General features: G+C 39.8%; 1 protein-coding gene across 7 annotated transcripts in view; it reads right to left on the bottom strand.

The window, feature by feature from the left end:
* Positions 1-12,506, bottom strand: part of LOC104063433 (probable cation-transporting ATPase 13A4) — a 42,411-nt gene that overhangs the window by 24,887 nt on the left and 5,018 nt on the right. For 3 of the 7 annotated variants that reach the window (XR_008451320.1, XM_054074916.1, XM_054074922.1), the window contains exons 2-11: positions 10,676-10,849; positions 8,029-8,166; positions 5,811-5,881; positions 5,638-5,718; positions 4,702-4,771; positions 3,739-3,873; positions 3,251-3,323; positions 2,497-2,628; positions 1,137-1,307; positions 543-700 (exon numbers count right to left, since the gene is read on the bottom strand). Coding sequence is in view for 6 of the 7 variants with exons in the window: in XM_054074916.1 (XP_053930891.1) it covers positions 543-700; positions 1,137-1,307; positions 2,497-2,628; positions 3,251-3,323; positions 3,739-3,873; positions 4,702-4,771; positions 5,638-5,718; positions 5,811-5,881; positions 8,029-8,166; positions 10,676-10,849 (1,203 nt within the window). In the remaining variant the exon portion in view is untranslated. Of the gene's footprint in view, positions 1-542; positions 701-1,136; positions 1,308-2,496; positions 2,629-3,250; positions 3,324-3,738; positions 3,874-4,701; positions 4,772-5,637; positions 5,719-5,810; positions 5,882-8,028; positions 8,167-10,675; positions 10,850-11,668; positions 11,801-12,184; positions 12,254-12,506 lie in introns of those variants that run through there. The other 4 variants (XM_054074919.1, XM_054074920.1, XM_054074917.1 and 1 more) reach the window with 4 other exon arrangements.

The raw sequence follows: 12,506 nt of genomic DNA, 5'->3' as shown, positions 1-12,506 counted from the left end.
ATCCAGAGGTTTTTGGAAAGCTGCCTTTTCACAATGACACATCAGTCCGTGTCCCAATTAACCCATGATTCACTTGTCTTTATTCTAGGAATGTAGAAAAAATGCTACAAAAACTCTGTAAAAGCTACTTGCAGAATGCTAAACTCTTGGGATCTCCCATTTTCAGAGCTCTAGAAAGCACTATGCTTACTATATGCATTGATAATTATATATATCAGCAAGCACAGGGCAGGCAACACACAAACAGAACAAGTAAGCATACAGAAGGCTGCTGATAAGATATACAGGGCTTGCATAGGATTTGATAAGACCTCAGAAGAAATGACTGGTGGGAAACAGTGGGTTTTGACACCTTGGAATCGGATGTATGAGAGCTTGTGTACAGTTAAACATTCAATTACACTGTAAAATGGCCTCATATGCAAAGGCAAAAAGGACAGCGACAAGGACCATGTTTTTATATACTGATGTATAAGAAGCCACTCAAGTGTCAAGTCTCTTGAACCTGGATGTGACCATTTCTCCTTCATTTAGTAACTCACCCCATTAAGTGCAAATACACACACTGTGTAGATCATTCCAATGGCTGCAAATGCTATGAGGCACATCAGGAACCGGAAGGCATCTCTGTACAGCTTGAAGTTCATGGGTTTAGGGTAGAGAATGGACCTCACCAGATCCCCTTTGGCTGTATTGAAACCTGGAAAGATGAACTAAAATCATTCCGAGGGAAAACATTTCCAAAAGTTCTCTACAAAGAATGGAGGGCTTTAAAATGGCTTATAATTTCTGTAACTTAAGAAAGAAGGCCCAGATCTTTCATTTCAATGTATGTGACCTACTCTGCCAAATACAGAGAAAAGTTATTTTTGTCTTAAAGAGGGGGATTTTTTCAGTGTCTCAGAAGCAAAGCAAAATTCTTCTTTGTAACCATATGCTAGTGGGTTTTATAGGAGTTAAGCCAAGCAAATGGAAACGATGCATAATGGCTTAGCCCAGCCCAGTATATCAATTCTCCATGTGGCTGTTGTGAATTCAGATTAATGCCTTTAACATGATGTGACCGGGCACATTAAGTCAGACTGTTCCAGTAAGGAAAAGGATGAAAGGAAAAGCAAACTGAAGCATTGACTGACCAGTCCGTAGCACCACAGCTTTCACTACTCCTCTGTCATCTGCCTTGGTCTGTATGACCTCTGTTCCACAGAAGAGGACATGTTTTTTGTAATCCTCTGCACAGTGCATTCTCCAGGGCTTGAAGTTATCAGATTGAGGTAAATGGGTCTTTGTTACTGGAATACTTTCCCCTAGGGAAGATTAGCTCAGATGAGGAAAAAAGCACTACATCTTAAAATCAGCCTGCTGACTTTCAAATGAGTAGATAACTTTAAGGCATTTACTAGAGAAACCAGTTTAGGGAAATATTTTTTTATATTGTGACATCTTCAGAGAGAATATAAGTTTGAAGCCTAGCAAGCAAACAGATTCTGCCAGAGGAAAGCTTCCTTTGCATCAGTACAAGAGTTTCATGTAAACCTGAGAACTGAAAGCAGCCGAAGGACTCCAAACCCTGGCTGTAGATATAGAAACTTGAAAAGAGACCAGAACTGGTGCTGCTTGACTCTACTTGCCAGCCACAAGTTCTTTCCCTAGTTTGAACTTTGTGTGCTGATCACTACACTATTCCTTTAGGCAGATGAAGCACAACATTCCCAGTTTTCACTTCCTAGTAAAATGGAGAGCCTTTAGCTCAGTGCTTCACAGCCAGCAAATATCCTATCTATGTTAGAGTGATACCAAGGTGAAGGCAGAAGAAACATTTTGTGACAGTTGAAGCTTTCTAAATTAAAGGTTTTTCTGGAATATCTCATTTACATGAAATTTCAGAACTGTGGGTTTCAGTAGGATTCAGACCAAGCCCAAATTTAAAGACAAGGAACAAAACTATGAATATCTCCTGCACCAAAAATCCTGTTTTACAGTGAACTTTCCTGGTTGGTTTGTCCACTGCTATCATATGAATGTGAAGCTAAGTGTCTGGAGGGCTAGACAGGTATTCCAGCAGTTTGGATATGTTGCAGCGATCAATGATGAGACATTCCAAGGGACTGAGAGAAACCCCTACAGCCTGAACAGACTGTGGGCTCTGTGTGGAAACAGCTTTGCTCTGTATCTATCATTTCTTCTCCTGTCCTGCTCACTCCATTGTCTACCCTTTCCTTTCTAATCAGAGGCTCCCTTCCTAAATTCTGCACCCCAGAAAAGAAGAAAAGGATGAACTGTCTTTCCTGAAGTCCATCTTGTCTCTTTAGAGAAATTGGGTCTAACTACAATTCAGTCTTTATTATAGCAAACACCCGGAAGTGTCCCCTCCTAGGCTAGATATGGACTGCCTCATAATAAAGGTGATATATAACACTACGTCCTGCATCACTGGCTTAAGCCATAGAGCTATGCTGGTATTTTGTTGGTAAACCTCAGAGAGATGAGCTGTACCTGTCAGCATGCTTTCATTTACAATGCACTGCCCACTGATCAGGATGGCATCACAGGGCAAAAGAGTTTTGCCCTCTTTCAAAACCAGCATATCTCCAGGAACAAGATGGTGTGATTCCAGCTCTTGGAAACCTGTAGGTGAGAGGTAAACTGTGTGCTTCACATATTTCGCTGTGGCAAGGGGAAAAAATACTAGAACCACATTCTGGATAGATTGTTACCTCTTTATAATGGCTGATAAACAAAGAACAACAAGTAGGACTTAACAATATATCTTGCAATATTTAGAAAAGCCTAGGAATCTATTTGAAGCACAGAATTCCTTCTAATGACCCCAGGAGCCCAACCAATGATTATTGTTCCAATGCACTGACCTAACTGAAGAGGCTTGTATCTGTGTTTCTTAGTTTGATTCTGAATTTTTGGATTGTGCTGTAAATACCATGACAATGATCAGACTCTGCATAGAGCAATTAGCTACGCTCACAGCCATTTAATGGCTCTGGTTATGTAAAATAACATAGTTTTCTTGCTATTATTTTGCTAAAGTTGCACTCAAACAGTTACGAATATGACTGATATGCCAGAACATACTTCTAGGTCAAATTAACCCAATCTGTAGAGGCTGGTTAATCCGGCTGGCAGACAGAAGAGGAAACTGCTTCGGAAGGAAGTGAGTACTACACATTCTTGGCATTGACATAAATTGCTATAGAAATGAAGCACATTGAAGAAAGAAGTGTACAGGAGTCACCTTCCTTATTTCTGCAGACAGTGACCATGACGTTGTTATGAGACTCAACCAGTCTGTGCAGTTTAACCGACTGCTATAAATTAAAGGAGAACACACAAAAGTGTTACATCTTATTTACGTGATGCAATTAATCCACTAACAATTACTCCCTGTTATTATTTGTGGTTATTAGAGCCCTCATAAGCTGGTCTTACCAGGAACTATACAATCATACATAGAAAGAAATTCCCCACCCTAATTATGAAGAAATGTAACGAAAGGTTACAAAGTGAAGCACTGGAATGGGGAAGGGAGGATACAAGTAGAGAACCACACAGATATTATGATGAGTAGGAAGCCAGGCCATTGCACCAGCTACTACACAATGTCACGAGACTAAATCTCTGAGTAACTCTTATAGCACTGTACATGTGCATGTTGTAACATCCTGGCGTTTTCCAGACATTAGTAATAAATTCTTCTTAGAGGAAAAAGGTGAGGTGACTCACCTGTCTAAGATCATATACAGTCAAAAAAATTGAGAGAAGAGACATGATTATGATGGCAGTGGCATACTCCATGTAATCTTCAGCAAACCACAAACATACACTGAACAGCTGGAACACGTAAAATGGATTTAAGACCTGGTTGGAGAGAAAGCAATACTCAAGACCTGGCCAAATTTAAATGCATACCAGTATACCCAGCCAGTCCATCCTATTAGAAACAGGCTAGAATAAGAGCTAATGAGTTACATGTTGTGTCTCCCCAACCCCTTTCTAATTTTGTTAGCAGCGACTTCAGTCAAATCAGATTGGACCACCTCCATCTGACAGACGAGCCAAATAATTTGGACCAATAGGATGTTATTTAGGAATTGAATGACTCAGTCCAAGCTTGTTTTGCTTGTTTTGTTACAAGAAATATAACAAGTTGAGAAAAGAGCAGGTTGTGCTGTGAGGATGGAGCTCACATACCAACAGCACATCTCCACACTCTATTTATACCACATACATCCAGTTTCTGTCTGAAAAAGGTACTGGTGCTTTACAAGGTGTTATGCCCAGAATCATGAGCTCATTGGATGTCCCTGCAGGTACAGGCATATACCAACTACTGATGTTTACTTAAACTCTGCTGATTAAGAAATAGCCCTTGCCTGCAAGGTTTGATTTCCAGTTCAGCTTGTAAACATTCACTGACCCTTGCAGGGCCAATAGAGTGAACTCCCAGGACACAGTTGCATATAAATGCTAAGCAGCCATACAGGCATGGGCATGGAGGATAGGGATCAATAGAGAATAAATTAATACATGGTGACTTCATGGAACAGCTTTCAACAGGATTTGAAAAGAGGGTGTGTTTGATGAGTGAGTACTCGGAAGGTAATTCAGACATAGACTCCATTATATTCCATATCCACACTCTGCTTCCCCAAGTAGCCTAGAATAAAAGCAATAGAAATGCTTGACCTCTTTGATGAGTAGTTTCCAAACAGGGATCACCGGAACATCAATGGTGTTTGGCCCACATATAACTCTCCTGTATAGCATAAAGATACAACACTTACAGATAAAATAGTGACAATGTAGCTCACTCAAGAAGATGCAGCTTTCAATAGTCCCAAGATCTTCTATTGATCCCAGTTTAAAGGCTGTAAGAATCTTTCTCCAAGAAAAGGAAAAAAAATTAAATGCCCCTACATTGCGTATGTCAGAAAACATAACTGGACCAGTGAAATCCACTTAAACAGACAAGAGGTATGACACAGCCTTTTAGGCAAATGTTTCCATCACACAAAAGTTCCTTTGAAGCACCATAAACAAAGGAATTCTGCAGCTAAACTTGAATGATCTAAAATCAAATAATTTTGCATAAAGCTAAGGCCAACCTGAATGTAAGTTTCAACATGTGCTAAGGTCAGGAGCTGGATTTTCAGTGTTCATTCAAATGAAGGTAATCTATTTAGTAGTTTCAGGAATACCTATTCTGTAAACTGTCCAATGATATAGTAGTTTCTGAGAATAAATTCAATGACCAGAACTAATGGATTTAGAAGTTCAATACAATTACATGGAGCCCCACTGAAGAAGCGCACATTCAACTTATCTGTATCATCTCACAGAGGCTTTATCTTACTCCAGATAAGAACTGCTTGGAGTTAATAACATAGTTATTTCCTTATTCAGAACAATAACAGTGATGAACACTGAGACATTTCAAAACCTTTGAAAGGAATGCACAAAATTCTCTAGCTCTTTTCATTCAATTTTTTATGTATGGCCATTTAATCTAAAATTATCTGCATATAACTGGATATACAAGAAATTCAAGGAAATTGCACCAGCTGCAGTGAGTTTACATCTCTAAAATCCATACGCTGAGTACTTGTGCTTTAAAATGTGTACCTGACATTCTGTTCATTGCAGGTGAGACCAGAGCCAAATTTGGCATGTATAGCTGAGCAAGTATGGTGGTCTTCTAGGGCTCTAAAATATAAAGGAAGTGTTTTCCTTAGGACATTATTAACATAGAAGCTTGACTTCCTCAGAGACTTGTGTAATCAGAGCATTGAACTCACCCAACTTTCTGGAACAGTTTTGCATGGGTATCCCAGACATAGCGGATTTTTTGTACTTGGATAGTTTTCACCTGCAAAACAGGGACAACAATACATGCAACACAGCAAACAAAATTACTCCCAGGCCCACTCACAAATCTCAGCTAGGCATCTTCACTGGGGTCAAGCACAGATAAAGCAAATTATATGAGTAGCAGGGAGGGCTAGAAGACAGGATCATGTATACTATCTCCCTAGTTATGCTATGGAGTGGGATTGCCACCTCAATGCAGCTTCCAGTAAGTTTTACAGATCTTTAGGTCAGACAAATAAAAAGCAGCATTCTTCTCTCCTCATTTTGCAAAGAAAGGAATACAGTCCTCACTCTCATTTCACAGAACAAAGGGCAGACATCACTTATGCGGTGATGAGTACTGCAGGAAATTGCCAGAACCTGTCTTCAGCCAACAAGTCCCTTATCTTCTGTTTGGTCTTGAGGAAACTTGGGGGCTTTGGGCAGTTTGCATGGTCCCAAGTCCTTCAGCTGAACAGATATGCCAACAGACAAGAAAGGCCATTGCAGAACACTTCTTGAGTCACCGCTAACACTAAGCCCTTGCAGAGCAGTTACCCATTAGGAACACATGCTGCCATGTATAAATTGCAAAAGGAATCTGTCCTGCGCAACAATAATGAAACCTATTAGAGATAATGGCGCTTCATATCAGCTGAAAGAAAGCAAGGCTATACACCTAAACACATAAGTAATATCTTACACATAACTCATAAAGAAACCAGCTCTAGGGGACTCTCCTTACCCAGTGCAATAAGCATTATTAAGGCCAATGAAATCTACATTCAATGCATACACTGACTCAAAATGGAGCTATAACCACAATCATTAACCTAACAAGAGGTCTGTAGATTAGATTTCATGCAATAGGAGCTGCAATATTCACAATGCTAAAAACTGGAGTGGGAAATGAGGGACTCCACTTGCTGCCGGAACAGGTCCTTGGACAGCTCTTGGGCACTACACGTTACTCTGTGGACTTAGGTAGCTTAAATGGCAAACAGGTTTTATAATTGACGTATAAGTAGGAGGTTTTGAATTTTTAATGAAGGATTAAACTGGTTGCTCTTTGCTGCTTTGAAATCTGTGTTTTTCTATCTAGATGTTTTGATTGATATTAAAGTGTTGTTCAAAGGGTCTATTATTTGAGGGTTATATTGGGCTTTTTTATGTTACTAATCTGATCCTCTGAAGAATGTTGCAAACCAGTCTTCACTTTCATACTGTGCCAGTTGATTAAACAAGCTGGCACCGAACTTTCTTATGTACATTAATACATACCCACATAAACCAGGAGCAACAGCAACAGCTTTGCTCAGCTAAAGTTAGGTTTATAATGAAAATATCTAAAATTGCTGTTGATATAAAAATAAATGCTAAGAAGATAGAAATCTGTTTCCTGGAAGAGAATATAGCTCTTTCATGAGTTCCCCATGCAGTGATTGAATGTCTGTAATCAAGAGGCAGCTACTAGCAAACGCACAATCGCATTCCTATTACTCACACCAATTTAATGGGTAATGCTAAGCAAGACATGCAACTGAACTGTCTGGTACTTGTTCTAAAATGGGGATAATTATATTTACTCAACTCATAAGGGACTTTGTGATCTGCTTGGATCAATTAATCATCTACCTTCTCCCCAGTGTCCTACTGGGACCTCAAAGCTATGGAACTGGCAAAGACCAGGAGCAGTCAACAATGCAGCTTTCCCTAGGCATTTTTCTGTTCTATTCACCTTCAGTTGCATTCATTCCTGTTTTTGTGTTATTGTGTGAGCTGTGATGTTTTGTTCCTCGTGGTTTCCCTTCAGACACACAGTCACTTCTCGGTTCCTTGATTGCTGTGCCAGGCATCAGGTTTTGTTTTGTAACTCTGATTCTTCACTACCAACCTCAGTGTCTTGAAGCTCTCTTACTTATAACATAGGTCTTCTCTCAGGAGCAGTGAGGATTCTTTTTCCATAACCCACCCCAGAGGAAGAGAGGATTTTTACAGGGGTGTGTACTGCTCTCTAAGACCCCTGGCTTGTTTTACTACAATTCACTGTGCTCATCAAGCTGCAAGTTTCTTAACTGGGTATGTTTCACTGCTCACTTTCACTTTATAAAGTGAGGCTAAGATTTGCTGTCATCTCCCAGACACTACAGGGAGTACTTTACTTACTTGCAAACTTGGCTTCATGATGGCTTTGTTGAAGACTGAATCTTCAGCAGCAGCAGCTGGATAATCTGATCTACTTTTGATAAGTGCATACACAGAGATCCACCTCACAGTCTTACGAGAATAAATCTGAAATTCATCCTAAATTAATATAAAAGAGAAGTGTCACAATTTCCCTCAAAATCAGACCAAATTCACTATCACCTCGGAGTGAATGATTACAGCAGGCCTTTCTAGAGCACTGCTCCGCTTTTGTAAAGAACTAACCAACAGGCGCCTCCCAGCACCTGTAACTTACAGATAAATCAGCAGAATGAAAGCAGAACTACAGTCTTGTCAAAATGTGAATACTGCACATAATTCACTGACCACAGGTCTGGCGCTTGGCTGATAAGGATGGAATGTGAACATTCAGATCATGATCTAGGACAAGCAAACAGTACAGGACAATCTGAGGTGCGGTGACCATACTGTAAAGGAAAGATCAAATTGAACAGTGCTATACTGCAAAATGCATGTTTAGTGCCAATATCTTCTCATCATTCCTCTGTTAACACTTCATTGGAACAAGTGTGTTAGCACCCTGTCTCCCTTACAGCTCCTCTTGCAAGCTTATGCCACAAACCAACTTAATGACCTTTCTAGTTTTTAGAAGTTCAACATTAGAAATACCTGATAACTAGTGTTGGTAGTACAGTCTTACAGATTACCGCAACTAGTGCAACAAGTACCCTCATGTTACGTTTCAGTCCCAAACACTGAACAACATGCGTTAAAGCAACTATGAGACTGTCATATATCATATTCACTGTGTGAGTCGTTTGTCAGATAGAAAAAGCTGATTACCTCAGTCAGTCAGATTCTGAAAGCAGAGTTATGAACCTTCATTTGGAAATGACAACAGAAAAAAAGATTCTGTAGCAAACATGAGTCCTTTTGGATAATTTAAGGGTTCAAAAAAGAACTTTAATGATGTTTATATTTATTATTTATTTGTGCACTTTACTTCTTAAACTAGTATTTTGAGTAGAGTAACATTTATTTTCTGATATTTATCTTTAATTTAAACTGGCGAATGAGTAGACATTGTGATGTAGATTGAGATGGGAAGCAGTGAATAACGCAGATTCTCATTATTTGAACTAAAGTGAGCCAAAATTCAATAATAAAAGTGAGTAAATAGGCTCTTATGTTGCAACTGATTAGACGACGATGATTACGAATGAAGGTTTTATATGAAACAAAAGATAATTCCAAGGATCAAACTGGTGATCTTACTTGTATCCTCATTAGCAGTAGCCATCATATTTGAGAACTGACACAATTTGAATGTAGGGGGGAAAAAAAGAGAACTGTCACTTGAATACAAAAACCATGAAGGAAATCTGAAATTGTCAAATGCCCAGACCATCCTTTGAGAGAGATTTTTGATAACAAGAACATACAATATGATTCAATTCTTGTTTACTTATATAAAGAATCATTTAAAAACTCATTTATTTGAAAAGTGCTTGGCATGGCAAATCCATTTAAAACGACACACAAGAATAGATAATTAAAAATGCAAACTGAACTGAAGATTAAAAACAGAGATTAAATCTAATATGCTTCTTTTTTTTAAAAAAAAATAGCCCCAGCCTATTAGGATGCAGGTTTTTTTCAATATAAAATATTCAACAAGCAAACCTGTGATTTTCAAAACCCGAGATTGTAACTGCATGCTGCTCTGCTCATTCAAGAAGGTGGCTCAGATAACAGGGGTAGCAAGTGATTCATTTTGCAATTGCACGTTTTACAGCTGCCATTGTTCACGAATCTTTGAAGCAGAACAAATCAAACTTCTGGAGGTAAACCAACCCTTCCAGCTCCTGGAGCATTCAGGCTCAGCTGGGATTCAGAGGCAAGTCTCACTTTGCTTCTTTTATTGTTGCAGTAGCACGCATTAAATAAAGTCAGCATTTGTGTATGTCGCAGTGCTTCAGTACACTCAACAACAGATAGAAATCTTACTAGAAAACTACTGGCAAAACATATCACCCGTTTAACTGCAGGACTGCAGGCTTATTAGACATGGGTAAGGAAAATGGAAACACACAGCAAACAAAACAAGCAGCCCAAGGCTGCTGTCTTTCTTATACCGATCCCTTATAATGCCTTCTTGGATACCACTAGGTACAGAGCTGGACAAATATTTGGTTTGACCCACTGGCTAAGTTTTGGCAAAGAGAGGCAGTTTTACCAGCACAGCCAAATAGGGGGAAAAGGATCTGCTGGACACTACCAATCAAAAAGATGCTTCAGAACTGGGAGCAGAGTTCTGCAATGTAGAAAGCACAGGAATGGTGGAAGGGAGGAAGAAGGACTGAAAGTAAATAACACAGACTTGAGAACACAGGTATTACAGATTTTTTTCATCCCAGTTTATTTCAGCTTCTTCTCTAATCAGCTGCTACCCTCCATTCCAATCATTATCTTACATATAATTTGTAGGATACTTGAGAGTTCTTCAGATCAATGACAGTAAACATAAAATATTACTGTAGGAAATTAGCAATGTAAGAGATTTCAGCTAACTGGATTCCTTCCAATTAACTCATCTTCCTTAACTACATACTAATTTAAAGACTTAAAGGCTAAAGTTGGCACCTACTGTTGTTCTGAGCAGAAAAACATCCGCTTCTTCCAAGCTGCAGCGGATACAGTTTGCCCACACATTCCACTCTGGCTTCCAGTAAAACAGCAGTAGCAGAGCCCCACAAGAGAAGATGTACCCAGCAATGCATGAGGCCTTTCGGCAGCCTTGGGTTTTGTAGCCAAAAATCTCCTGTAAGGCAAAGACAAAGAAAAAAATCATTACTATTTCTCTCAAAGAAAAACCTGGAATACCACACTTTCCCACCATCCACGGCTCTCCCCTAGGTTCTGTTTGGTATGGCACTGTGAAAAAACAAGTCATAGAACTTTCTTTATGTGTCCTAAACATGATTAGAAAAAAAATGTTGTATGTTCCACAGTAGTTCTCATCCACTTCACTGTAGTATGACCAAACCTGTAAAATAGTTTTATGTAGTTGTGAAACTCAGCATTAGACATCGTTACATGTGTGTAAGTTGGAATGATAACAAAATAGAAGAGGCCCTAACCTTTAGGCCACAAGCCAGGAATACAGATTTGCCTGGTCAGCTCTCGTGAGGTCCCTGAGTGAGGCTGCCAAAAAACTTGAGCGCATCTACACAAGAGAGGTGCAGACCCAGTGCAACAGCTGAGACAGTGCTTGCTTCAGAATCAGAAGCACTACTGCTGTCCTGCCGCAGCAGTGAGCCTTCACTAATGTATCTACACTTTAGAGGCTCAGTTAGTATCTCCATATGGTGCTGAATGACAGTGTGGCTGCACCAGCTGGAGCTGCTTTGCACAACCTGGCACAGACACAGCCTTTGTAGTGCTGTTACAGTCTTCCATGACAGCTCCAGTATGGGGATTTTGGACTTTGTCAAGGTGCTCTTGTCCTAACGTCCCATAATAACAATAATAACAATAATAACAATAATAATAATAATAATACAATAGTTGTTAGTAAGACTAACTAATGAACACCTGTAGAATGCTTTACATATTCAGAGGGTCAAAGGAAGGTACTCACTGTAGCTGTATGAGTAGGCATTATTATTCCATTTTTTAAGATGAGGAAATTGTTACAGTGAGGGAAGGAGACTTGCCCAAAACTTCAAAGGGATGACTGTAAGTCTTGCAGTTTAAGAGGTGCCAATTCTTGGTTCCGAGGCCAAATTCTTTCAATAGTGCTAGCACGGACTTGGTAAAGGCGAAATGAAATGTATACAGGACACCCAACCCCAGTCTAAGATGGGAGATCGCATGGCTGCAATTACATCAGGTGACCAGGAGAATTTGCTAACAGAAGGGTTAGGATTCCTCAATCTCCTTCTTCCTGGTATATCCGCAGCAATTGTGCAATCTCCTTCTCAAGATCAGATATCTGCAGCCACAAATATTGCAAGATCCATTCATAAGGTTAGAAGAAAATACATTGTAATTGGAAGGATGAGTAATGCATAATTCCTGGTTCTGTTCTGGTGCCTTTGCTTGTTATGTGAAACGCAGGCCCTACCCAGTGGTTCCACATGCTGCCTCAGCCTACCTGTTCTATGTCATGCTCCAAAAGACAGACTCTATCTTCATAGGTAATCTTCATGGGTTTTCTAAAGGGAAGAAATTGGCAGCTGTGGGGAAAAAAGTATGGTAAACTACACAGGGACATAACCTGCATTGCACAGGACGTGGTGACCTTGAGATGCACAAGCTCAACATTTTCAAAGGCTTCTATAATTTCTGAGCACTCTAGGAGAATACAGCAACTCTGCAGCAGATCAAAGGAAACTCAAGGAGGACAGCAGCTAGGCAAGGTTGCTAGAAGTTAGTTGGTGTGCCAGTCATGTGCTGCTAATATTCACATGCTCCTA

This window comes from Cuculus canorus, chromosome 9, assembly GCF_017976375.1.
Source record: "Cuculus canorus isolate bCucCan1 chromosome 9, bCucCan1.pri, whole genome shotgun sequence".
Classification (NCBI taxonomy): Eukaryota; Metazoa; Chordata; class Aves; order Cuculiformes; family Cuculidae; genus Cuculus; species Cuculus canorus.
This window is presented reverse-complemented; position numbering and strand designations above follow the sequence as displayed.